General features: G+C 40.9%; 1 protein-coding gene across 2 annotated transcripts; it reads right to left on the bottom strand.

The window, feature by feature from the left end:
* Window positions 1-127: 127 nt before the first annotated feature.
* On the bottom strand, window positions 128-27342 carry ttc3 (tetratricopeptide repeat domain 3). Of its 2 annotated transcripts, none has more exons than XM_048181423.1 (46): window positions 27194-27342; window positions 26521-26587; window positions 26342-26384; window positions 26108-26267; window positions 25950-26028; window positions 25808-25873; window positions 22610-22739; window positions 21745-21830; window positions 21468-21562; window positions 21312-21374; window positions 21179-21233; window positions 20910-21072; window positions 20784-20832; window positions 20613-20703; window positions 18075-18114; window positions 16578-16638; window positions 14639-14744; window positions 14423-14566; window positions 13988-14068; window positions 12057-12163; window positions 11854-11980; window positions 11530-11649; window positions 11361-11462; window positions 11186-11278; window positions 11039-11103; window positions 10816-10955; window positions 9377-9691; window positions 8793-9062; window positions 8669-8715; window positions 8534-8590; window positions 8347-8429; window positions 8111-8266; window positions 6851-7340; window positions 6711-6776; window positions 5208-5357; window positions 4989-5128; window positions 4783-4851; window positions 4081-4177; window positions 3906-4009; window positions 3733-3817; window positions 2725-2826; window positions 2065-2291; window positions 1192-1318; window positions 996-1109; window positions 599-691; window positions 128-515 (listed from the first exon to the last, which is right to left on the bottom strand). In XM_048181423.1, exons 2-46 carry the CDS (start codon window positions 26584-26586, stop codon window positions 384-386), a joined length of 5256 nt encoding a protein of 1751 aa, XP_048037380.1. In that variant the 5' UTR covers window position 26587; window positions 27194-27342; the 3' UTR covers window positions 128-383. The 2 variants fall into 2 exon arrangements, with proteins under 2 accessions (XP_048037380.1, XP_048037381.1); XM_048181424.1 differs by lacking the exon at window positions 27194-27342 and adding an exon at window positions 26758-27031.
* Window positions 27343-27987: the final 645 nt, after the last annotated feature.

The raw sequence follows: 27987 nt of genomic DNA, 5'->3' as shown, positions 1-27987 counted from the left end.
AATATAAAACACTTATTCTAGTTTAAGAATCCAATTTGATTAATTCGCTTTTTCCATGAAACCCTGATCTGTGGAAACAACATTCATCATTTATCGCTGCTACTGTCTGAAACACAACACAGCAGGATTGTTCTTTGATCAAATGTTTAATGAAGTAAAATTAAGGTTAAAATGGCAATAAAAGGTAAAAGTGGATGAGTAAAATCAGTTCATGCAAATGAACTTTATTACAGGAATGAAAACATGTGATCTGGAAATAAAACATCACCGATTGGTCCCTAAAGCTTCCATCACCCAAAACCAAACTTTAACTCTGAATGTGGGTTACTAAAGATGATGCAGACGGCTGACGTGAGGCTGATTATACAGACGCAGCGGTTGTCTCAGTGAAACGCCGCCGTGGGCGCGTGACTCTTGCGATGTCGGCCGGGCAGCAGCGGAAAGTCCTCCGGTAAGAGCGCGTGTTCTCGACAGGTGGGACACGTGCTCTGCTCCTTCAGCCACGACTTTATACACTGAAACACACACACACACACACACACAGTCACTCAGTCTGCACCAAACACACATCAGACTAACGCTCAGAAGATGCTCTGACCTCTCTGTGGAAACTGTGGCGGCACTCCAGCACACACATCTCCTCAGTACTCATGTCCTCATGGCAGATGATACACGGATCCTCCATGTTCAGCTGACAGCACACACACACACACACACACACACATACACATACACATACACATACACATACACATACACATACACATACACACACACACACACACACACACACACACACACACACACACACACACACACACACACACACAGGTTAGACCAACTCAACTCAATAATGAACAGCTTACAACAGTGCAGGTGTGATGAACACAGAGGGCGGCACTAAATGAAAGAACGCTCACCGCGATAAGAAAAACTGAAATAATTCCGTAGCAGACACAAATGCCGAACAATAACGGGTTACGGTTCATTCTTACCGCCAGTGCAGAGTTGCGATGTTTGTCCGACACGTTCTTCCACACGTGTGTGAGCGATGCCGTGACTCTGGTGTCAGATGCAGGACTCGCGCGATCCGTGACGCTCATGTGATCCTGCACACAACAGAGAACAGAGCGTCACTCCAGAGCAAAACAAACATGGGGGAGAGAGAGAGAGAGAGAGACGTTTACGCACACGCGTGTTCTCCTGATGGTCCAGGATCAGCTGAGCCACGCGGTTGATGACGTCATCATAGGTCAGTGTGTCGAGAGCGCCTCCGCTGGACAAGCGAACCTCCTGAATGAACCTGTTCAACACCAGCCTAGAGACAAACGCACCGCTGTTAACACTAGCGCTCTACAGTCTGGAGCCGCAACCAGGGAAATGTTCTGAACGCCTCTTCTGCCCATGAAGGCTGCATTTATTTGACCAAAAATACAGTGAAAACAGTGAAATATTATTAAGAATTTTTCTATGTGAAAATATAGAGAAGTGTAATTTATTCCTGTGATCAAAGCTGAATTTTCAGCATCATTACTCCAGTCTTCAGTGTCACATGATCCTTCAGAAATCATTCTGATATGATGATTTGCTGCTCAAGAAACATTTATGATTATTATCAATGTTGAAAACAGTTCATATTTTTGTGGATTCAAATTTTATTTTTTATACATTTTATTTTTCAGGATTCAAATAGAAAGTTCAAAAGAACAGCATTTATTTGAAATGGTCGAATGTCTTTACTGTCACTTTTGATTAATTTAATGCATCCTTGATGAATTAAAGTTTTTTTTAAATCTTACCCTAAGCCTTTTGAATGTATGACGGTTTCCACATAAGAATCACCACGACTGTTTTCAACATTGATAATAATCATAAATGTTTCTTGAGCAGCAAATCATCATATCAGAATGATTTCTGAAGGATCATGTGACACTGAAGACTGGAGTAATGATGCTGAAAATTCAGCTTTGATCACAGGAATAAATTACACTTTATATATTGTGTGTCGGTGTTTGTCAGTGTCAGCTCTGGTTGTTGTTGTGGTTGTTCTGAATGGATCAGCACCTGTTGTAATGAGGGAACATCATGTTGAGCCGCTCCAGGATGCGCTCGTACACAGTCAGGTGCTGCGGGGCCGAGGGCCGGCGGCTCACAGGCTCTTCAGGAAGCCTCTCAGCGGGTTGCGGCGTGACCCGTCCTGTGGGCGTGGGGGTCCGGGCGGGCGGCAGTGACCCGTAAGGGCCGTAGAAGTGTGAGCCAGACTGCTGAGGAACCGGAGCCGGAAGAATCGCCTACAGGACACAAAACACTCCTTAAAAAATATCCCATCAGCCACGGCAGCGATGGGCCGCGGTCTTCATACGGGAATGTAACAGTTCAGCTCATCTGTGGCGTAATGTTCATTTTCAGATAATAATTCACACTTGTTAAAGTGTTTACATTTTTCTACATTCAGAAATAACCACAAAAAAAGTCAGGGATGAAATGTGAGGAAAAGTGTTTCCCTCTGGAGAATCCAGGTGTTGTAAATGTGAAACATATATAAAGCACAAGCCAGAAATCTCTCGTTACGATGCAGAAAACACAATCTTTCACGATCACACCGACAGCACACATGAACAAACGCAGTCAAGATTCACAATGAAGCCAGAACATTCCTGCAGCAGAGCCTGAACATGATGATGACGACGAGGTCGTGACCTTCAGAAGGAGCCGAGCTCTTACCGGCAGTGCGGGCGCAGTGGGGACACTGGGAATGCTGATATCAGGCAGCGAACACAGTCTAGTGCCCTTCTTCACCTCGTCCATCTGTGCGTCAAACTCCATCTGAAACGAACAAACCGTTCAAAAGAGTTTCACAAAAAAACTGACGCGACGCAGAACATCATCATATACTGATTAAAATAATGTCTAGAGATGTTTTGCGTAAAGAAACACCCTGTTGTGTTTTTGGTTGATTGTTGCATCTAAATATATCTCATCATTAAACAATCGTGAACGTCTCTCCGTCGACACTGTTCTGGATCTCACAAAGTCAACACCAACATAACTTTTATGAAAGATATTAAACAGAGCAGCAGTGTTACACTAGGGGTCTCTGGGTCAGAAGAGATGAAGCTCATGAAGATCTTCTGTGATGAGCTGTAATGGTGAGACGAAGTGATCTTCAGTAGAGCTGGGCTGACCAGATCAATTAACCCATTCTTGTTTTGATTCTTCAATCCCAAAACCAATCGACTGATGTGTGAACAAAACTTCACTAAAAATTATTTGTAGCTCCTGCCATCCAATAATCACAATAAGCTTTGATACTTTTAATATGAAACGGCTTTCAAATTCTTGTCAGTTTTATCACTAAATTCAGTCAATAAATGTGTTTGTGTCTCTGTAATGTGTGGTGACAGATCGCTGTAGCTCCTCATCTCTTCCTCTTTACTTCGTTACAGCAGCAAATAAACATGAAAAATGAACATCAGAAGAGTGCTAAATGATACAGAACTTACCGAAATGAAACATGTCGTGTGATCGACCAGTGTTTCAACCGCAGAAAGACGTCAATAAAACAACTTGAGAACAATGTCACATAACGTCACATTTACCTCAGAAAAGCCATTCAGTGACCATAAACTCGACAGTCAGCTAGAAATATAGCTCTAGAGGAGCATTTTCATTAAACTAATCAATTACACATTCATTATACTTTCTTCTCCTTAATATTGAATATATGTTCACCTGAGTCCTGCTGATTCTGTCTTCCACGTCCCTCACGTGTCTCTTCCAGTCGTCTATGGCTGACAGCAGCACAGCGGCGGGGAAACTGCAGCACAAACAGCATCAGACACAACACGAGTACAGCACACTTCTCAATCTCTCCTGATGGACTGTGAGGGAATCCTGCGCCGTACCTGAGCGACGCCTCCGTCATGTGTTTGACTATCATCTGGCCTTCGGAGACGTTCATCCTCAGCCGCCGCAGCGCGTGTTCCCGTCGGCTCTGCAGGACACACAGCTGAACACAAACACCAGCGTCACTTCAGCGGCAGACGATGACAAACACACCAGCTGATGCTGAAATCTCACCTGAGCCGCAGTGGATCTCCTCTGCGCTTTCACACACGCGTCTCTGAACCTCTTGATCTCATCCTCTAGGCTCATCCGCTCGGCCGCACACTGGTTACTGCAGGACACACGGTACATACAAGACACGCGTCACATACAGGACATGTTTTGTAGAAAACACGCGTTACGTAGAGGACACCGGTTACATACGGGACACGCGTTACTGCAAGACACAGGTTACACAGAGGAGACACGTTACACAGGACGCTGGTTACTGCAGCAGACGTTACATACAGGACACGCGTCATTACATTAGGATCAGGTTTAGGATAGCCGATACCGATCAGTTAAAAAACGCCCAACTGATATCAATCCTTGAGAACGCCTCTGGACATCCCTAATAGGCACTTATTATTTACTTTCATTTTTATAAAATTATTTACTTTAATAATCATATTTAATCAATTAGTTATATTATATTACATTTATTATATTATACATAACTGCAAAATAATTTCCTTTACTTGGATGGCAAAACATGATTGAAATTTAAACGGCACAACTTGTGATTAGATCAAATGACCAATAATTGCGACAGGATTACAATATAAAAGTGTAACGTTAAAAGTTACAGAAGCTAGATGACACAGATAAGATATATTTTAAAAATGAAAAACAAAAACAAACTTTACTCTTTCAAATGTTGCATATTTCCACACTCACTTGACATCCAGGAATTGTTCCAGTTCAGTCTGATATTCTTTATTCTTGGCATTGATGTCTCTGATGTAACTAGAGAAAACAAACAGTTTCATTCAGCAGTAAAACAGCGGCTGAGTGTGTGTGTGTGTGTGTGAGAGAGTGTGTGTGAAGTGTGTGCGTTTTCCTGTGCGCATCATTCTCAATGATCAGCTGAGTGCATGTCTGACCTATCATGTAAATCTGCCAGATCTTTGATCTCCATCTTCAGGTTCTTCAGAGTCTCCTGGTTCTCCTTCTTCTCCTGCTGGTCTTTCCTGACCTCCTCCTCTAGTTTCTGCTGGAACATGGTGAGCTCTGCGCTGGCGATCTGAACACAAGCGCAGACGTACATCTGAGCCGCAGAACCACAGAAACGCTTCAGAAGATCTTGACGGCCGTTTCTCTACCTGCATGGTCTGTGAGATTCTCTGGGTTTCCTCTTGAAGCGCTGATATTTCCTCGGCCCTCTTCCGCTGGACGGCTACATAATCGTCCTTCATCTGTTGGAGCTTCTTCAACATCTGCAGCTTCTGTTTCTCTTTCTGCATCATGTCGCCCTGGAAGAAACATGGACATTTCCTTTACGGCAGGCCTGATGCTACTGGATAAATGTTAACCAATGGGTCACTAGTTTCAGTAGGGAGGTAATGCACTGCACTTGATGCTTCACATTCACTGTGTATTCACAGTCCTGCATGCATGTGACATCCTAAATATATCAGACTGCAGAAGTGGCTGTGAATGTGGTTTCATGCAGACTTTAAAGCAGAAGACACTTAATATTCAGTAGTGATCGACCGATATATCTGTTTACCGATATTTTTCCCGATATTTAAGCATTTTTCCATAATCAGGTATCGGTTTTGTAATATCGGATTCGCCGATTTTACGGCGCCATCTTGTGGCTGTTTTGAGATTTACGCCATTGCAGCCCAGGCGTCTGAGGAGATCAGTCAACAACAACTCAGTGCACAGGTAAAGTATATGTTCTACTTGGTTTGCTTTAATTAAATCAACTTTATTTAACATAACAGACATGCACAAATGAGATCTGAGACATAAATTCCTGATATAGTTAATTTATGCAGCTTGTTTCTAAACAATTGAGACGAACTCATTGAGTCACGTAGTGTAATTCGTCATGTCCTGCCACAATAAAGACGTAACTTTACATGAATTAAATAAAACAGACATGAATGAGTGCATGTTGAAAATAAAAGCGCTGAATTTAATTCTCTATCTGTTGTATTTGCTCACCATTAGTCTAGAAGAAAAAGTTCGTTCATATTGCTCAGCACCTGAATGGGTTGATGATCAGGAAGCCTCAAGCACGGCCACTGCATGAAATTTTTGACAAGATTATCTCGTTTAAACACCCTAGATTATATAATCATTTGATTTACCACATAACCATTATTTAGTTAATTGCACTTTAATTTTTTGGACTCAGACCCCTCTATTTATTTGTGTATAAATATAAAGTTTTTTTTTTGTATGCAAGGACGGAGTGATTGTTATAAATAAAATGGTTTGTTCAGCTCATTTGTGTTGTAATAATTGTCAAAAACAGAAGTATAACAGTAAATAAATATCGGTTCTGCATATCGGTTATCAGGTACATAAACATGCAAATAATCGGTATCGGTTATAAAAAATCAATATCGGTCGATCACTAATATTCAGTAATATTATTTGATTCAGATGAGAACAAAACTTGAACTAAATTGATCTCGTCTCATTTTTGATGAAGTTAGCATCATCAATTCTGTATTTTCCTGTTTATTACTGTGAAGCTGCTTTGAAACCATCTGTATTGTGTAAAGTGTCCTGATCCAGGCTTATTATTATTATAACTCAAACTTACTAAAGAACTACAGCATCTGAACGACACTAAATTACACGTCACTCACATTGTTTCTCTCGAAGGCAGCGTACGGCTCGGTGTTGATAGAAACATCTGTACGGTCTGCAAAATCCTGTAAGAGGCAAGGGTCAGAGGTCAGAGAGGGCACTGATCCTGACAACATTCCCATCATGTGGCACATCTTACCCACACACACACGGCTGTGTGTTTGTCCTCTCTCGTCTCTACAGTGTCGCAAACGTGCTTCTCGGCAGCCGCGTCCATCATGTCTGCGGTCAAATACTCATAATCTGTGACGGGACACTCAAAGTCATACGGATCGGGGAGAAGCGGGAACGGATCCGAAGACGCAGGCTCGTCTGTGTTATCGAAAGAAACCAAACTGATTTGTGCCACGGCTTCGCTCAAGGCGTTTCCATGTGGCCAGAACTCTTGGGCGGACGGGTTGAGGTGTGACGGCAGCTGGCCGTTATCGGTCAGAGACACGGCGTGCTTCATCAGTCCGATCAGGTCGTCCGTCATAGTGAAGCGCAGAGACTCCAGCAGGAAAGATTTGAGTCCGCCGGCGTCTGCGATCTTCTGCTGCGCCTCCGGAGGAAAGTTCTCCAACTCACCGACCATCAGCGGGTCTGAGGCGCACAGCGGCCCGTGTTCCTCCAGAATCTGAGCAAAATAACTGAAGAACAGCAGAACCAGAGAGAGTCACAAAGGTGAGGTTATCTAAAGGCTCGTTCACACCAAGAACGATAACTATTAACGGCGCTGCAGTTTTGTCATCTGCCACTTTAAATGCTTGAGCTCTTTAAAGCAGGATGGATTCTGATTGGCTGTCAATGTTTAATCATACATCAGCTGGAACCCCCCCTCCCCCACGTTATAGTAGGGTTATGCGCAATCTAATTTCCGTATTCTGTAAAACAGATTAGATCGCTTCCGGTTTCGGTCTTTTGCATGTGCTTCATGAAAAAAGTGTGGCGTTTTATTCAAGATAACTTAGAAGCGAGCAAAGATGAGCACAACTGATGTCCCCTGCATATGCAGATTGATATTTAAAAGCTTTTTTCATTTTTCTAACGTTTAGATATTTACTAGAATAAAATGCCTATAACAGTGTGAAATAGGCAGTTTCGCTGATGACCTTAAAAGTCCACAGATATGCCGTCAGTCAGACTGCTGTTAACACTTTCTCTGACAAGCGGATGCAATGAGACCAGTTTTCCGGTTCGGTCATGTGACGTTCGACATATCGTCTGCTGGTGTGGACGCTAATACAGCTATCGTTAAAAAGTTATTATTGTTTTCATTAATGTCCACTAACACAGTTATCGTTCTGGTTCTGGGTGTAAACGGGCCTTTGGTGTGTGAAAATGTGCAACAGAAGAAGTCAAAAACCATCACCGATGTTCTACGCTATCAGTCTAGAGCACAAGTACAGACGACACGTACTCATATAAACTTTCTTTAATCGGGTCGGGGTGATTGTCCAGAATTCTCTCGTAATGGCTTCGGTGTGCTGATCCGGCGTACTGCTCCTCAAACTCTGCCAGCTGACCTCGCAGGTGATCGGGAACGCTGAATGGATCCATGCCGTTCAGGAACAACCTGGAACATCCCATTCGCAAAGTCATCTCACAGACGAGAAGATTCATTTCACAGAAGTGATGTGCAATGACTGAACTCACAAAGAGTCTTCCTCAGAGAACAGCTCATCCTCCTCATCTTCATCTCTCGAATGACCTCTCATTCCAGACAGCACAATAACAGACTGAAACACACACACACACACACACACACACACACACACACACACACGGATTAGCCTGAAGCACTTTGACCCGTCGCCGCTGCGCTGACACTCACGACACTCACCTTAAACTCCTTCTGCTTCTTCTTGCGGTGTCTGTTTTTACTCTTAAATACTGAACTCTGAAACACACACACATGAAGCGTCACTACAACAGCTCAACCTCGGTCACAGACGAAACGCTTCAGAGTCTCTCTTACCAGGTGCTCTTCATCATCCGTCTTTTTAATGACTAAACAAACAGCATCTAAAGATAAACAAACAAAGCGATTAGCAAAAAACTCCCTTCATATACACATACATCACCCGTTTCAACTTACGTACCGTCTTCAAAATATTGATCGAGAATGGAGTGACAGGTGTGATATCGCTCTCGATTCGACTCTAGAGTCCAAATAAACAGACGCATTTCTTTAGCGGGAGCTTGTCTTAAATACTCCATTACAGTAAAACTTTCACGGTCAAATAACTCCGAAACGGTGCCGAATTTCTCAAGTGTCTCCTGCAGGGGTGTAAAGGACAGCAGAGGCTTCAGGTCCAGCTCCTCCAGATGAGCGCTGTAACGACTGATGAACGACTGCGCGGCTTTCAGACCTGGTGGAGGAGATGAAGATACAGGAATCAATCATGAGCCAACAGACTATTTATAACTCTCAGTGTCCCGGTAGCATTTTTTAAAATTAATTTTTTCCCCCATAACATATTTTAGTAATGATCATAAATTAGGTATCCTTCGAAAGCTTAAACACTCAAAATGCATCCTGTGAAAAATATTTATATACAACCGTATAAGTTCAGATCTTGGCTCAAAAAGGGTTAACAGGTTAATGATCAATGACTGTCTTTATGTTTTACACAATATTCTCTCACTTCTGAACACAGAAGACGGTGAAGGAAAGCAAACGCACCAGAGTTATCCAGCTGCTGAGCCCAATGCTGCAGTTTGGGTTTGATATGATGCACAGATCCGAGCGTCTGGATAAAGACTCGCGCCCAGATCCGGTTCCTGGACTCCAGCAGAAGATCCACCAGGTCCGACAGCAGTTCGACGTCTCTATGGCCGTTTAACACACTCACCTGTCCTTTACTCTCAAACAAGTCCAGCCACGGCCGCAGATGCTCCCAAAACAAAGAAATATTCTCTGACTCTTCTTTAAATAGTCCTTTGTTATCATGAATTTGATGTAAAACACGGTCCACATAAATAGAGACTCTGTGTGGCGCTGTGGGAACGAGAAGAAGAGAGAATCAGCGTTACAGTCCATCTGAAAGCAGTTTCCACTCAATGACCTCAGAAATGACATCAAATGAGTGAAACAACACAAAACAAGCCTTGAAAATGGGCTAAACTACACTGGGGTTGAAAGTTTGGAAAAATGATGATTATTTAATGTCTTTTGAAAGAGTCTCTTCTGCTCACAAAAGCTGCGTTTAATTGATCAAAAATACAGTAAAAACAGTGAAATATTATTCCAGTGTAAATCAGCTGTTTTCTATGTGAATATATAGTAAAGTGTAATTTATTCCTGAATTTTCAGCATCATTACTCCAGTCTTCAGTGTCACATGATCCTTCAGAAATCATTCTGATATGATGATTTGATGCTCAGGAAACATTCAACTATATATCATGGATGCACCGAAATGAACATTTTGGCCAATACCGATAATTCTTTATATCTGAAAGCCGATAACCGATATATTGGCCGATAAATCTAAATCAAATTATATAATTTTTGAAAGCCTGATTACAAAAACAAAAATCTCACCATTAAAAGCCATATTATAATGTTCTCGTTATAATGTTTTGTAGCCCATATGACAGAATTGCGCTGCACGTTGTACTTTAACTGTAATTTCCTTTTTGAAGAGATTTCAAGCATATTTCAAGCAATTCAAAACCATCATGGTGGACAGTGCGCTTCTGAAGTGTCTCAGCAGAAGGAAATAATCCATTATTTATCGCCTTTAACATGTTATCGGGCCAAAAATGTTAAGATCGAAAACGAACATATCGGCCGATACCGATATGGTGCATCCCTAATATATATTCACAGAGAAAACAGCCGTTTTACACTGTAATAATATTTTTTTCAAATAAACGTAGACTTCTTTCAAACACACTTAAAAAAAAGTAATTAATGACCGCCATCAATTAAATCACCCCTTCAACGACTGTTTTTGTCTAATTTTAAGTGTGATTTCTAGACCTCTAAAAGGAATAAAATCTTCATAGAAAAGTTGAAATTGACCACAAAATATTTTTGGCAAATCCTTTTGCAATAAATCAGGAAGAAACGAAAAACTGAATATCGTTTCTCTACAGTGGCTGTGTCTGGTTTGCTCACATGATCCTCGCTCGGCCGCCGGCTCTTTACAGGCCTCCGCAGCCATTACTTCATCTCTCTTTTGACAAGCAGAATGTCTCGCCAACTTCTGTTGTTTCCGCCGAAGTTTGCGATCATTTTTAGACTTCAACTTCTTAATACTGTTGAGGCACAGAGAGAGAAATCATCGTGAACATCCGTAGCTTAAAGCGCCGCTGCAGAATCAAACAGGATCAAACGTCACCTTGTACACGGCTGCTTGATTCTCGCTCGTCCAGCAGGTCTGATTTTAGGAATAGACGTTTTAAACTGAGAGACGAGGAGAATGTTAGTAAGCAAACGAAGCCATTAAACATCACCGCACGTGTTTGTGTGTGTGCCAACGCCTCACCTCACACTTTATCAGCCCCGTCGAGCCAAATATTACAATGTGACAGATCTGACCTCTGCAGTCTGGCGTAAAACATGAGTCTTTTAGAAAATCCTGCAGCCAAAGAGAAAAACGAATGAGTGTTTCTGCCCTCTTCAGGTCTCTGGTGTAAGTGAGTGACGCGTGTCCATCTGACCTTGTCGTTCTTATCTGAGAATGAAAGTGTTTTGAGCTTCTTCCAGCAGCTCATATGAAACTCGACCCTGCAGCTCTGACAGCACGTCAGCTGGATGAAGCCCTGCAAACACAGATCCTCAGACTCACGCTGCAGATTCAGCTCATTCCTGAACAATCACGACGCTCACCTTAAAGTCTGGATCGCTGAAGTAGATCTGGATGGTGTGAGCGAGGCAGTGCTGATGCCGACACATGGCGTCTGCTTTAGGAGGAAACTTACACACTTCTATAAACTTCTCCAGATGTTCCTTCAGGACGGAGAGAGTTCAGATCAGCACCTTAAACACCATCTTCTCGTAATAGAGGTTTAAAGTCATCTACACTCGGGCTGGAATCATTTATCAGTTTTAATCGATTCTCATTTTGATGAAGCAGTGTGGATTCTTAAAAACCAAGATTGATCTTCAATCGAGCCCTACGAAATCGCTTACAGAATACCAGACTATAATCACCTTTAAACGGGCCGTCTGCGTTTCCTCAACTATAGTTTTAGTGGTCGGCCAGGTGAGTTTTCCAGGTGTGACGTGTCTCTGAATCATCAGCTGTGCGTTAGAGAAACGCTCCAGAGCTTTAGCAAACCTGTAAAACACAGAACATGAGCACGGTGTCCAAGACCATCAGGAACGAGCACAGCAGCGTTCACGTCAACACTCACCTGTTTTCCTTAAGATAAACTCGCCCCATCCCATAATGCACCAGTGACTGAAACTTCCTGTCTGACGACTCCAATGTGGCGAACTTCCTCTGAGCTTCAGCCAGTTCCTGCACACGCAAGAAGAAACTCAATACATGAAGTGAAAATCAGACCGTTTAAACTCACTCATCAGGAGCATCAGTGACATTCACACTTTTACAGTTTTCAGCTTCTTTTCATGCTTTTGGCAGAAGCTTTAATTCAAAGTGACTGAAGGCCGTTTCACACAGAATATGACACATGAAGCGTGTATTCCTGAAAGCCTTATTTAAAGTTTTTAAGTCCATAAAGTATTTACTAACATTCCTGTTTCTTGCAGGATTAACATTTACACGCTTTTGTAAAACTAAAGTCCAACACTTGAGCCAAAGTTAGTGTGTGTTGAATATAACAAAAAAAAGAAACAAAAGTAGATGGTGTCTAAATATAAAGAGGAAGCACATTTGTCTGAATATAGATATATTTAACCTGACCCCAGGAACAAGCTGGAGTATCGAGGAAGCAGAACTAATCATATTAGAGAACATATTGTAATGCATCATGCACTTATTCTATAAAAACTGCTTTTGTTTACACTTTTGTTCAGGGGATTCTCTCTGAAATTGGTCCTCCCGGCCGTGATTAAAGCATATTCAAGGTATTGTCTGGAGTGTGTGTGTTACTGCCGCGCAGCAGGTCAGCTGACACTAGAGAGCTTATTCCCAAATGACAGCGTCCATAGAGGACGAGACGTCGATTAGGAGACGCCGCAGGTTAACTTAAAGGTCCCGTTCTTCGTGATCCCATGTTTCAAACTTTAGTTAGTGTGTAATGTTGTTGTTAGAGTATAAATAAAATCTGTAAAATGTTAAAGCTCAAAGTTCAATGCCAAGCGAGATATTTTATTTAACAGACGTCGCCTACATCGAATGGCCAGTTTGGACTACATCCCTCTACTTCCTTCTTTAATGACGTCACTAAAACAGTTTTTTGACTAACCTCCGCCCACAGGAATACACAAGAGTTGCGTTTGTAGAGTGTGTTTGTCGCCATGTCGTCGAAACGCTGTTATTTTCATCCCGCAGTCCAATCACCTTTGTTTGGCCTTCCCAGGGACACTGTACTTAGAGATCAATGGTTACAATTTATGTTTAACTCGGTTCCCGAAAATTATAATTGTGGTATCCTTACTGCAATAGTTAATGTTGGACTGCAGTGCACATAATGGCCACAAGAGGGGACTATGTTTATGTATATGGCTGTTTTCCGTATGAGGTACTCTTCTGAGTGAGTGCTAACGTTGTACATTTTCTGTCGCTGCTTGTGGAGATTAAAGAGTTCAGTCTCTCGGGAATTATTGTCTTTTGTGTTCATTCAGCACAACACCACATGTAAAACTATGTGCAGCACACGTTATGGTAAGAGGCGTGACCTTTCCGGGCAAGGAGCGCTCTCTATGGCTCTGGGTGCGCTCAGAGCTGTCGAATCACAACACAGGAACCGCTGGCACAATCAGAACTCGTTACGTATTTCTGAAGGAGGGACTTCATAGAACAAGGAAGTCATCAGCCCGTTTTTATGACAGTGGAAACAGCGGTATACAGATAAGTAAATTATGTGAAAAATACTGTGTTTTTTTACACGCGAAACATGAACACATGTTATATTGCACACTATAAACACAATCAAAGCTTCAAAAAAAACACGAAAAACGGGACCTTTAAGTCAGGTGCATAGGGGAATTTCTACCACAAGAGGTAAAGTCATATGACTTTTCCCCTATGTTTTGATGCAGTCACGCTCGTCTCCTAAGTTAAAGTTAAAGATGGTCAGCTGGTAAACGTTCGCTCTCGCTGTGAACGGCAGGACACTATCATTTCCTTTCAAACACAAGCTGAATTGTGTTGCATTACCTCTGGTTGTCCGATTTCCAGAAGGGCGGTTGCATATCCATATACGAGCACAGATTTATCCAGCTCCGTCAAACCCAGTGCCTGTCAGAAACATCAGTACAGTGAACACTCAAAAACATCCAATTCACATCAGAGCCAAATATACAAGACATCCTGAAGCACAACATTTAAGCACTCAACTATCAAAACGAGCCTCATGAAACGACTCAGAGTCAAACACGAAAAAATGATTCTCCAGAGAGAAGATCCGATCATCATCACTAATTATCTTTATGTGAAATTTGGGATATTGCATTTAAAACATTGGATGGAAACACCGAGATGTGCATAAATTCTAAAAACTTTACAGCAGGATCTGAACGCGTCCCATATTTGATGACGTTTGCATCAGTGATTGTTTTATTGCAGTGAATCAGTACAGAGGTCGGTCAGTACCGCGGCGCCGCTGGACTCCAGTATCCGCAGGGCCACAGAGAAGGACTGCTGTGCGTTTCGGCAGCGCTGGTCGCTCAGAGCCGTGTGACCCTCCTGAACGGCGGCACAGAAGCGCTCTTTCGCATCCGCCTCACTGGTGGCCTCCTGCTGGACAAACAGCAGCGTTACACACGGACACACATCAGACTCCAGACTAATGCTCTGTGCGACACTGACCGCAGGGCTGTTGGCTCGGTCCGGTCCGGGCGTGTGTTTGCTCCGCACCGCTGGCTTCTCCGCAACACTGGATGAAGCTTTCTTAGTCTTCCGGGGACTCATTTCACTAGGACAAGATTCACCAGGAATAAACATCAGAATCCAAGAGTTTTCTGACATAAAGGCAGTGAGGAATAAAAACCGCAGCTGTTCTGCTCAAGGTCACACTCATGTGAGCGAGACACACTGCGACGGAGACACTGAACGACTGCAGCTGCTCTGAATTAGATTTCAACTCTAGATTTTCTGTTTTCATTAGAATTTTAGTTAGCTTCAGAAGTTGGGTTTGCATTTTTATCAGTTTTGTCATTTTTTTTTTTCATTCAGTTTTAATTTTATTTATATATATATATATATATATATATATATATATATATATATATATATATATATATATATATATATATATATATATATATATATATTTTTTTTTTATTCAAGTCAAATGTTTATTTGAAGTAATGAAAATGTTTTGGTAACACTTCACAATAGAGTTACATTAGTTAAAGGTGCCCTAGAATTAAAAATTGAATTTATCTTGGCATAGTTGAATAACAAGAGTTCAGTACATGGAAATGACATACAGTGAGTCTCAAACTCCATTGTTTCCTCCTCCTTATATAAATCTCATTTGTTTAAAAGACCTCCGAAGAACAGGCGAATCTCAACATAACACTGACTGTTAAGTAACAGTCGGGATCATTAATATGTACGCCCCCAATATTTGCATATGCCAGCCCATGTTCAAGGCATTACACAAGGGCAGCCAGTATTAACGTCTGGATCTGTGCACAGCTGAATCATCAGACTAGGTAAGCAAGCAAGAACAATAGAGAAAAATGGCAGATGGAGCAATAATAACTGACATGATCCATGATATCATGATATTTTTAGTGATATTTGTAAATTGTCTTTCTAAATGTTTCGTTAGCATGTTGCTAATGTACTGTTAAATGTGGTTAAAGTTACCATCGTTTCTTACTGTATTCACGGAGACAAGAGCCGTCGCTATTTTCATTTTTAAACACTTGCAGTCTGTATAATTCATAAACACAACTTCATTCTTTATAAATCTCTCCAGCAGTGTGTAATGTTAGCTTTAGCCACGGAGCACTATCAAACTCATTCAGAATCAAATGTAAACATCCAAATAAATAGTATTTAAATTCAGTAATAAATTCAGTATGCATGACGAACACTTTGTAAAGATCCATTTTGAGGGTTACATTAGCTGTGTAAACTTTGTTTATGCTGTGATAGAGTCGAGAGCTCGGGAGGGGGCGGAGCGCGCAAGCATTTAAAGGGACCGCAACCTGAAATCGGCTCGTTTCTAATTATGCCCCAAAATAGGCAGTTAAAAAAAATTAATTAAAAAAAATCTATGGGGTATTTTGAGCTGAAACTTCACAGACACATTCAGGAGACACCTTAGACTTATATTACATCTTTTGAAAAAAAGTTCTAGGGCACCTTTAACAAGAACTAACAATGAACACTACATCTTATTTAATGTTGTTAATTTCAACATTTACTAATATATTTTTAAGAACAAAAGTTAACTTTAAAGCACTGTGAACATGAGTTGTAAATATATGTTAGTTACTGCATGCCTATTGTGAAGTGTTTGTCTGAGACGCTCATCATCAGACAGAAGTGAACATCCTGTTACTGAGCGACTGCGACTCCTCCAGTGAAATGAAAGTAAATCTAGCCTGACTGTACCTGTCATTAGAAGCTCAAGTTTCACTTTAAAGATAAAATAACTTTTCATAAATACTCCAAACATCCTTTACAATGAACATCAGTCAGATTTCTATCAACACTTGAATAATTAAAATGTGTTTGAACTAACAAAAGAATTAGCTTGTTTTCTGCTCATTTTCATGACAAGGTTAATTACCTCTTCACGTCTTTGAGTCGGTCAGTTTTTCCTTCAGGATGGGCTCGAGCTCCAGAGTTGCCTGAAAACAAGGGAATTCTGGGATTAATGCGCCACATGTTCAAATAAAGAAACTTTCCTGAGAAAAATCACAGACACAACCAGCAGAACCAGACGAACCGCTCGCACTAAACACCTGTCAGCTACTAGAAACAAACGCAGCGGGATAAAGAAGGGGGGAGTGAATAAACTTGACACGCAGGAAACATTGACGCTCACTTCCTCTGGAGGGAGTTTGTGACAACATGCCCACGTGAAAGAAACTGCATTCTTTCAATTACACAATTCAAGCTTCATTTTGCATGCCAGCGCGGTCCATAATGCAATGCAAGAACCGCAGGGTTAACACGCGTGTAATCGGTGTCCTCGGAGGGCAGAGATGAGTGCTGGGAACAGACAGCAGGGAGGATGAGGGGCGGAAGACACTTCAGAAATACGGCGTTCGCTTTGAGATAGCACACGCTCAACAGATGACAGATATAAAGAACAGAGCGTGTCTGTTCAGAGAGACGAGAGAAGCACAGGCTGCTGTCAGTGTGAATTACACGTTTTAAACAGGGTATAAGAAAGGGCTCTACAATCAACGTAAGGCTTAACACCTTTTTCCAGACCTGCACAAATAAACTGAATAGGACAATGTCTGTGGAAACATTAAACGGACTGTAAAAACCATGATTGACAGGGACACCCAAAAGTGAAAATTCTGTCATCAAATACTCACACTGATCTGGAAGAGTTTCTTTGTTCTGCTGAACACAACAGAAGAATATGTTGACTTACACAGCGCTTTTTTTTTCCTACTGTGAAAGTCGATGGAGACCAGAAACGGTTTGATCACAGACATTCTTCAACATGTTCTTCTGCCGTGTTCAACAGAACAAAGAAACTCTTTCAGATGAGTGAGAGTATTTGATGACTCGCTTTTGGGTGAACTAATCCTTTAAACAACTTCAGCGTTCAAACAGGCCTAATGCAGGTTGACAAAAACAAATAGTTTCACAAATACAAACATGACTGTATTTGTGATTGTGCTTGCTGAATAAACGCACTTATGCAACCTATGCAAATATTATAGAGTTTGTTAATTTATATGATAAATATGATTTGTGCTTATTGGTGAAAAAGAGCAATAATTCTGATGAAATGTAAAAATTTCTTAAATGACAACAATCATTACAATTATTAAAGTAAAATTTGCTTTTAGTCGACTAAAACCTGACTAAAAAACAGAATAAGGTTGACTAAATATGATAAACTAAAAAGTATATTTGACACAGGACTAAAAGTATATTCAAAAGTAGCTGACAAAATTAACAATGGCACCATGATATCACAAGCAAAAATAAAGCGTAACGCGACACAGAATAGCAGCAGTGCACATTTAAACTGAAGCTGAAGACATGTTCAATACAGACGCAAACGCTTTGAAATATCCGAGGAATTTTTCTCCTCCCTCACCTGCAGCATCATCCTGGTTTTTCCAGTTTTCAGATTTCTGCTGTTTGAGACAAGAACACCACAGTGATTAGACTTACAGAAGCAAGAGAAACTGAACAGAAGAATTAGTGGACGACCGATAGTGATGTTTAGATGGCCGATATCTTAGAGAGCAGGTGGCCGATATAAAGCACATCATTGAATCTGAAGACAGTAAAAACACAAGCATAACATTGCTGAAATTTAATTTATATTTTAGTAAATCACTGTGCACTAGTCAGGGAATCATATTTTGTTCAAGTACTGAGAATATAGCACTAATTAATAAATGGGGTTACTTTTTTTCAGTAACGAGTAATCAAATGAATGACTTTTTTCCCCTTTTACAACGCCGTTACAGTTACTGACAAAAAAATGTGGCGTTACTATTGAGGTCACTGAAGCGGTTTTCCCTCTCAGCCAGTGTTTTTCTCTGGTGTGTGTGTGTGTGTTAGGGTGGGACACATGCTGACTGATGATGACTGGTGTGACTAGAGATCATAGACAGGCAAAGCATTTTGTTGTAAAGAAACAGTACAGGTTAGTCATACACAAATATAATTTTAAACTGATAATAATATACGATGCTCTGTGTGTGTGTGCGCGTGTGTGTGTGTGTGTGTGTGTGAGAGTGAGAGTGTGTGTGTGTGTGTGTGTGTGTGTGTGTGTGTGTGTGTCAGAGCATGCGAGCGGAGCACAAGCTCAAACCAGAATACCCTTTGTGACATGCTGGATCGATAATATGTGAAAAGTTTTTTTCTAGTCAACTAGTAGTTGTTCATTTAAGCCATCAATTAACTAATCACATTTATATTAATTTAATTTCTTATATAGGCTACTGGAGAGAATAAACCATCATAATGAGCGTTTACGTAACATAGGCCTATAGTGCACACATAAAGCTTGCCATAAAGAACCGGCAAAAGTAATGATTATGAATGTGACAAAAACAGCAAGGAGACATTTTAATTGTTTATTAATAAACTAATGTTTTGTGAATCAGTGTCGGCTGAGAGGATGAAGTTCACATTGCTGACTCTCATCATCTCTGTGGACGCGCCTGGAGAGAAAATGCACATTTCATTCAGATTACATAATCAGAGAGTAGCCTACTTTTCGTTTTGAATTATTTCGTTTAGAAGTAGACATTTCAAGCTTTCTATAGATATATTTCTCATGTCTGAGTTTGGGTTCATTTAGCCTGTAAGACGCGCTCCAGTTCATGTGCAAGTGATCGCGCCGGCGCCTCCATGTCATGATTATATTGTCTGCTTTATTTGCTTCTTATGTATTAAATCCACGCAATTGGTTGATGAAACATTGATTAAAATTAAGATACAATTTTTACAAAACGAAATTCACTTTAAAGAAAGGCTTTCTACAAATCAAAACTTAATGAAGTGGTCAAAATCATGTCTGACCCACTCCATGTCTCCCGATATATTGCGCATCTTATGATGTTTTCTATCTTACTCATGCTGTTCACTTTTCATAATCAAATAGATGAAATTAAAACATAACATATATTTAAACATAAATATGAAACTACATTTTCTTTAATGGCTGCCAACACGTAGTACAGTACAGAGAAATTTCATGTTGTGAGAAAGAGCGGATCATGAGTCACGAATCAGATCAAGAATAGCATGTCTAATATTTAGACATATTAAATATAAGTTATTTGACATTTGAATTTTTTTTTAAAAAGTAACGGAATAGTTACTTTCCCTGGTAATTAGTTACTTTTATAATGATGTTACCATTTGTGAGAAGTAACTAGTAACTAATTACTTTTTAAAAGTAGCGTGCCCAGCACACAGTGAGTATGGCACGAATGTGACACAGCGGCCATCTGGATATAGTTTGAAATCGAGGATTTAAAGTTTGCGCGTCTCCAGTACAGCTGAACTCTCCTGTCCACATCCGATTCACATGGACCGACCATCAAAACCAGAGTAAAGCCCAAAGTATTAGGTGAATGCTGAGAATTACATGATAATTAGCGTTTGCATTTCACTTGCCAAATTTATACTGCACAGGTGGCACAGAAGTGCTTCTGAAATGCCACTTAAGTGTCTTTACACAGACGGTTTAATGCTGCTCAGGTGACATAAATGCATGCATTTACACTGCAATTACAGCTTGATACTGGGGGCTGAAGTGGGTCACAGCAGGCATAATTTAGTCCAGCTTTCATGTGGCATTACATCTTTACACAGGATTTTGAGCAGGCACAGAGCAGTCCGTTAATAATAATAATAATAATAATAATAATAATAGAAAAGCAAATGCTATAATATTTGTTGTATACGATTAACCTTCTTCACTATAAGAAGACAGTAAACTAATGAAGATCGCGTTCTCAGCGCCGTCAACGTAAAACTCCTGCTTCAAACGCAATGGCCAAACAGAAACACTTATCAGCTGATGTGGTCATTAAAAAAGGCTAATATATCAGCCTTGGCTATACATCGGTCGACCACTAGTGAGAAAGTAAGCGTTGCGCTCTTAAGATCTCACCGAACTCTCCAGGCTGGAGGAACGAGACGTCGCTTCAGGCTGACGACTGGACTTCAGATGCTGACCTGAAGAATCGTTGGCCGCGTGCGCTCTGCGTTACAGGAAAACAAGCTTCAATCGTTTTGCTCACGATGCAAAAACAGAGCAGCAACATGAACAATAAACACAAACCTCGTCTTAGAAGAAATCTTTTTTGTTTCTGTCTTCTTGGTCTTCATGTCTGCTTGACGAAACAACACAAATAAATCGATCTGCTGTCAGACGAGGCTGAAGTCGAGCTGAAGGATCGGCCGTTACCTTTGCTCTCCTGCAGTTCCGTCTGGAAACGCTCGTACTGCTGCAGCAGGTCTTTGACTCCCTCCGCGTCTGCGCCGCACACTTTCTGAGCCTGATGGTTGGCCAGCAGAGCCTTCTGATGCTCCCCCAGGTAGAACAGAGCGTCACAGAAGCGATAATGGCCCTGCAAGACAGAAGAAAACCTTCGGAAAAGCTCTGGATGAGCTGCGAGTTTCCCAGCAGATCGTTAACTCAAACTGACGAGGATGAATCAGTGAAACGGCACTAACCTTCGCCCAGTCTGGCTGTAATATAATGGCTCTCTTTCCATCACCGAGCGCTTTCCTGAAAACAACTCCCACAATCAGTATCACACACACGTTTGTCAGTAATGTGCGTCGGAATAATGGAATAATCACTCACAGATATTTCTCAGAGCGGATCAAACAGAGCGCTCTGTTCCCATACAGGATGTGGTTATTAGGGCTGAAACACAGAACACAAAGATAAACAATCGATTAAAACAGAAAGTGCAACATGGAGAGGATGAACAGGATCGTGAAATGTTCTGTCACTTACTGGTATTTAATGGCTTTAGTGTACCACTTTAAAGCCACATCATATTTCTTTTTCTGGAACTGCTCATTTCCTTTGTTTTTCATCTCGTCACTTTTCTGGAATAGAGTCAAAAAATAAATCTTATTTCTGTTCCATTTCCACCTAATATAGCAGAACTCCCACAATAATCATAATGAAAAGGGTGTGAATTACTCTACAGATGCGGTGCGTTCACACTGCAGTCTCGATTCATTACAGCTCAACAAGAACTCAATCATGTGATCTTAAAGCCTCTCACCGATAAAGTCCAAGAGTCCGGCTCCGATTTCAGCTCGGCGATGGCTTTCTTTTTACTGCACGACACCACCTGGAGATAACGCGCATCTGTGGGCCGAGACGTTCATTAGTGATCTGAGCCCGGACATGAAGCCGTCACAGGGCTGGACACTGATCCAAATCACACGAGTCCATTCTGACCTCCATATGGATTCGTTTGCATATATATCAGGCACAGAAGCTGTAAACTGCATTACTGTAATATTACATGTTAAAATTAACAGCTGGATTGTATAAAAACATTTAAATTGAAAGCTTTTATTATAATAACATTTCAATAATAACCTTTTAACGGTATGTTTCTAGTCCAATTTGTTAAGGTTAGGGTTAATTATAAACTTTTAGGGTTACTTGTTTTCATGACAGATTTATTCAAACAACATTAAAATTAAAGTGAAAGTATAATGAATAAGTAATATTGTGCATGCATTAATCAAAATGCTCCTCTAGGGTTATTTTTCTAGCTGACTATCGAGTTTATGGTCATCGAATGGCTTTTCTGAGCGATTACACGAGACACGATTCACGTCAGTGAGTTGTTTGTATCTTCTGATGTTCATTCACTGCCGTAACTAGTGGTAGAGGAAGAAATGATCGGTCCAGCGATCACACATTTAGTGATAAAACTGACAGAATCTGAAAGCTGAGACTGCTTCATATCAAAACTTATTGTGATTATTGGACGGCTACAAATAATGTTTAGTGAAACAAAACAGACCCTCAATCAATATCGGTTCATCAAAATTAGAATCGATTCAATTAAAATCTTCAACCCAGCTCCAGTCTCTAGTATTGTGAGGTCGTTAACGGACATAAAAGAAACTCACACTCATTGAAGACGAAGCGGAGCGTACGGTAGCGAATCTCCACCGATCCGAGATCCAGCAGCTTCCGACGGATGTCAGGAACTCCAGAGTCCAGCAGCCACGCGATGGCTTCGGTCAAACAATCCTCCTGCTGCAGACGGACAGACGGAAGGACAGACAGACAGACGTGTCAGAATCCAGGGGTGTTAAAGGGATACTCCACCCGGAAAGAAACATTTTCTCACACTCATTCCATCCCATATATGACTGACTTTCTTCAGATAAACACAAAGGAAGATTTTTAGGACAATAATCCATCTCTGCGAGTCCATATAATGCCTCTGAATGGAGACAACTTAAAATATATTTGAGATAAGTTAGAATGAATTTAAATACAGTAATATAATTCATTAATTGTGTTATTAATACATAAATTAACAAACACCACCTCTCTGCGTATTCTGTGATTGTTTCGGAGCAGCTCAGGCCGATTCTCATTGAGCTGTGTGAAATACAAACTGAACGTGCGGCTCAAACCCAAACCACAGCTGGATAAAGAAACCAGTGTCGCTGATGAAGCGTCGATGGATGATCCATTATTATTGATGCACACAAACTGTGCCAGACTGTACGAGCGCTCGCGGCTCACTGATATTCTGCATCTGTTGTTTTGTCTTGCCCGCGCTCTCGTCCTCCACACACAATCTCTTCTGACCCTGAAGCTCTCTCAGTTATCTAGTGTTAGCCTGGCACCGGTCCAGGTGATTTTTCAAGTGCCATTTCTAAAAAGTTTCCTCAGTGCCGCACATACAACGTTCTTGTCCCTTTCTCTGAAAATAACAGGAGTATGTCCAGATGTAGAATCGTCTCTGCGTTCATCTCAAACATCCAGATTTGTTTCTCTGGTGCTGGAATGTCTTTTGGTGTTGGTAAAAAAATAAAACTAACACCACTTAATTTCGGATTAAAATGCATTGTTGTATCATGTTGTTACTGAGATTGTAACGAGTATAATATTACCCAAATTTTATTAGTAATGTGTTACAGCAAAAAGTAATATTACTGTGATTGAATTACTTTTGTAATGCGTTACGCCCAACACTGCTTACACCTACTGTTATACAAGCGATCATGAGGGGGACGTTTTGACACGTGACACAACTGCAAGATTAATCGTTAAAAGATTTCAATCACGATTCACACAATCTTACTCTTAAATGACAGCGAGATGTCTCGGTCTATTAAACCTTTGACAAGTACGACCACAGCGAACACTCTGATCCAGAGAGAGACGTCATCATGTATAGATATGAAACCTCACAGTATCATTATTTCTGTCTTACAATAGTTCAGATCATCACAGAAGTGCTGGGAAAATGTTTATAGTTCGGATATAAACGCTGATGTCTACGATAGCGATAAAAATAAAATTAAATCACCTTTCGAAAGTAACTTGTTGCTTCAAATAAATATTGTATCAACGTCAATGTATTTGTCATTGAATCATTCATTCAAGAGATTCGTTCAAAAATGCTGATTCATCCTGTAAAGATACAAGAAGTCTTTATGAGAGACTAGGGGTGTGTCTCAATCAGTTCCCTAGCTCCCGAGCTCGTGAATCAGTATATCGTGTACACGAATTCGGGCACTGGTAAGGACAGTAAAAGCTGCTGGTTCACTACACATTGGGACACTTATGACTCTATTTCCGGCGACGTGACAACGTCCTCATTGTACAACATCACTACTGGTATTTATGAACAACAACAGAGCTGATATTTTCTGACATTACTTGTAATGTTATTTAAAGTACATTATGATTAATTATTTGCTTACGTGCAACATTTCAGCCGTGAATAAATTATAAGTGTTAGCTAGATTATGCTCATTACCTGTCTAGCGATGTATGTTTATGCTGAAATATAATAAAATAACGGTTTGTATTTTTAAAAACATCTATCGTATCGTTATGTGTAGTGAGTTGGCTCACGTGATTCAAGTTTCGCGCTTCAGAACTTCCGTTAAGGGAGCATAGTGAGCATCGATGCTCCCTGGTTTTCACGGTGCATTGTGGGACTTTTCAGGGAGCGAACGTTTCAGTGCCCTGGAAGGATTCTGCGATTGAGACAGCCCTTAAAATGGTTGACTCCCTGGTCAGTGCCCTGACTACTGAACTAGGGAGCTGATTGAGACACAGGGTAGCTCTCTTCTTCCTCTTCTTCTTCTTCTCTATTGGAATTCCGGCAGTGTAGACACTGCTAAGTGTATTACTGCCCTCCACAGGTCAAAGTTTGAACTAATCGTTATATACTTGCACTAGCATATTGAATATGACAATTTAGTTCAAACTTTGACCTGTGGAGGGCAGTAATACACTTAGTGTCTACACTGCTGGAATTCCAATAGAGAAGAAGAGGAAGAGGAAGAAGAGAGCTAGTTCAAGACGAGCATTTATGATTAAAACGTATATAATTTAATTATTTTTAGAAAATGTCCTCTTCTCTAGATGAGTCTCTTATTCCTCGTCTGGGATCATGTAGAGCTCTTTGAAGCTGCACTGAAACTGACATTTGGACCTTCAACCCGTTGAACCCCAGTGAAGTCCACTATATGGAGAAAAATCCTGGAATGTTTTCCTCAAAAACCTTCATTTCTTTTCCACTGAAGAAAGACATGAACATCTTGGATGACATGAGGGTGAGTAAATTATCAGGAAATTTTAATTTTAAAGTGAACTAATCCTTTAATGATAAAAAAAATGCACTGCAGCAATTAACATTTTGTCAGAACCTCTTTTAAATCACGTTATTTAGTTTAGTTGTCTATTCAGAATCGCAATCTCTATTTTAAACAAAAACAAATCGTGATTCTCAATTTATTCAGAATCGTGCAGCTGAACGAGAAGCAACACTATATTTTACGGTTAAAAATATGAGTTTCTCTCTCACTCACACCTATGGTTCGTCTTCAGCAGACACTGATCCACTGGGGTCGTGCGGATCGCCGCTGCGTGTGGTTTTTCAAGCATCGATCGAGCGGCAGCCATTCAGAGGCATTATATGGACTCACAGAGATGGATTACTGTCCTATAAATCTTCCTGTGTTTATCTGAAGAAAGTCAGTCAGAAACATCAGCCTGGGACGCCACGAGCGCGAGTAAATTCATTCTCGGGTGGAGCATCGCTTTAACAGGCTCACGGCAGCATCGCAGCGACATACCGTGGTGAACAATCTGCTCAACGACACCACGGCTCGGGCTTTCCTCTCCATGTCCCTGTTAGACAGCTGAACAAAACAAGACACGTGATCAGAACCAGAGAACCAGCGGAGGAGCGTGAGCTTCATCAGGACAGATACGTACTCCTTTCTCCATGGCCTCCAGGATGCTTTCCAAGATCTCGATCTTCTCCAGCCTCTTCAAACTCAAATCATTCGACACACTGAAAGACAAAACAGCGCAATGAAACTTCAGCTCCTCACAGGAACATCTGAATCGGATCTCTCTTCCAAGACACTCACTTGGAGTCCAGGAAGCCCATCTCCACGGCCCAGAAGGTGGTGGGGTGATTCTCCTGCTGTCGGAGGAGGATGTGCCACCAAAACACAGACACGTGCATCAGATGACCCACTTGCTTCTTCACCTCCGGCTTTATCTTCATCCACCGCTCATAAATGACGTCTATCGTTCAGAACACAGAACTGAAACATCTGCAGCGCCGATCATTAATCACACACAGTTTCACAAACACTCACCAGGCGGCTCCATGTGAATAAACGGGAACTGGTTCTGATAGATCTGAGAGAAAACAATCATCACGATTGACCCATGATCAGGGGTGTGTTCAGAACAGTCACTGAATCAATAATGACGACACAATCTGCTGCTCTGAAACAATCAGTATTGTGTAAACATGACTCTGAATTTTACTCACAATCTTGGTTCTGTGTCGCACAATATCCACTCCTTCCTCCAGATCCGAGTCTTCTGTGTCCGACATTCTGATCCAAACACAACATCTTCATTACAGGATATTCATTCAGCGTAATACGTTTATTCTTATTTTGTTTATCTATTTTTCTCGTCTTTATCGACAGGAATGGACACAAATATTTCACTGCACTAAAGTACAGATGACGAAGACCGGGATGTTTCCCATACTGCACCTCACCTGAGCCACACCTGCACATTCACCGCAGGTCACTGATCTAAAACACCTCAGTGACTCAAAAACACTCAATGACTCTCAAATAACGTGATATTTTGTCTGTTCCGTGAATTTCGGGAAGTAACGCGTTCGTCACTCAGAATCAACATCTGAGGAGTTTTTCCTTCAGCTCGTTTGATCGTGAAAAGCGCCAAAACGCGACTGACTTTGAATTTAATAAAGCATAACATCTGCGTTTTACTACACGAGTATCAACATGTTTAATTTTTAATCTGAAGCAGATGAACTTTATCAGGAAGTTGAACGCGACGCGTCTTCGCAGCGACACTTTATTTGTGTTTCACTGAATTAATATCGAGAACGTCGCTGTCGCAGAAACACCTGAGGTCGATTCTAACAGCGCGACATCACAAATATGATTAAAGTGTTTATTACTGACCTGTTTTAGGAACAGAATCGCTTGAAGAGCTTCTGATTGTTTCCTGATGTCAGCCGTTAGATCTCACGCGTGAGCAGAAGCGCGAGCGTGCACGAGCGCGAATAGCGAGCGGCGCCCTCTAGTGTTCGCCTGCGGAATGACGCGTCGCGCCCTCTAGTGTTCGCCTACGAGATTACACGTCCTGATTACTAACATTTCTTCTAAATTTACGAAAAAATGTAGAAACAACTGCTACCACACGGACACAAAATCGCATAATTAAATAAATAAATACATAAATACATACTCTGGTGAAGCTATAATCGGACACTACAGGCAAAAACACTGTTTTTTCAGGCTCCTGTCAGTTTTTTGGCTTTTCATAAAGTGTTTTTTTTAGACTGGTGGAAAGAAAACATCTAAAATACACGTTTTAAATGTATGTTTTATAGCACTTTACCTATTTGCGTCTATAGATTTCAATTACAGTAAATATCTATTTTCTCAAAATAAGTTTTTTTCTCCTGCTCTGAGTCAGAAATCTCCACTTCAGCAGAACTTACATCCATTAAACTTTACAGTTTTATTCCTATCTATATTCTGAAGGTTTTTACAGAGGGATTTGTTGGTATATAATTAGCCTGATTTTATAACATTTTATTCCAAAGAAAATGGTGAAAATTATTTTTTTTCTGGCTGTTGATAGTATTTTCTGATTTATGGAGTGATAAAAAGAGGTATCCAAAATTCCCTCTGTAAAAACCTTTTAATTTAATATGTTCTAAATATTAAACAAGAATTTTGAACCTGACTTG

The sequence above is a fragment of the Megalobrama amblycephala genome, linkage group LG2, assembly GCF_018812025.1.
Source record: "Megalobrama amblycephala isolate DHTTF-2021 linkage group LG2, ASM1881202v1, whole genome shotgun sequence".
Taxonomy (NCBI): domain Eukaryota; kingdom Metazoa; phylum Chordata; class Actinopteri; order Cypriniformes; family Xenocyprididae; genus Megalobrama; species Megalobrama amblycephala.
The sequence above is the reverse complement of the archived record's forward strand: the minus strand, read 5'-3'. Positions and strand labels throughout refer to the sequence as shown.

Bases quoted from the DNA above. Each gene is read 5' to 3' on its own strand.
- ttc3 (XM_048181423.1), bottom strand. From the start codon at position 26,586: ATGTCGGACACAGAAGACTCGGATCTGGAGGAAGGAGTGGATATTGTG. The intron at 11,650-11,853 runs GTGATTATAGTC...TCCGTCCTGAAG, and splicing joins CGCAGACGGCCCGTTTAAAG to GAACATCTGGAGAAGTTTAT. The intron at 11,104-11,185 runs GTGAGGCGTTGG...CTCGTCTCTCAG, and splicing joins CGGGGCTGATAAAGTGTGAG to TTTAAAACGTCTATTCCTAA.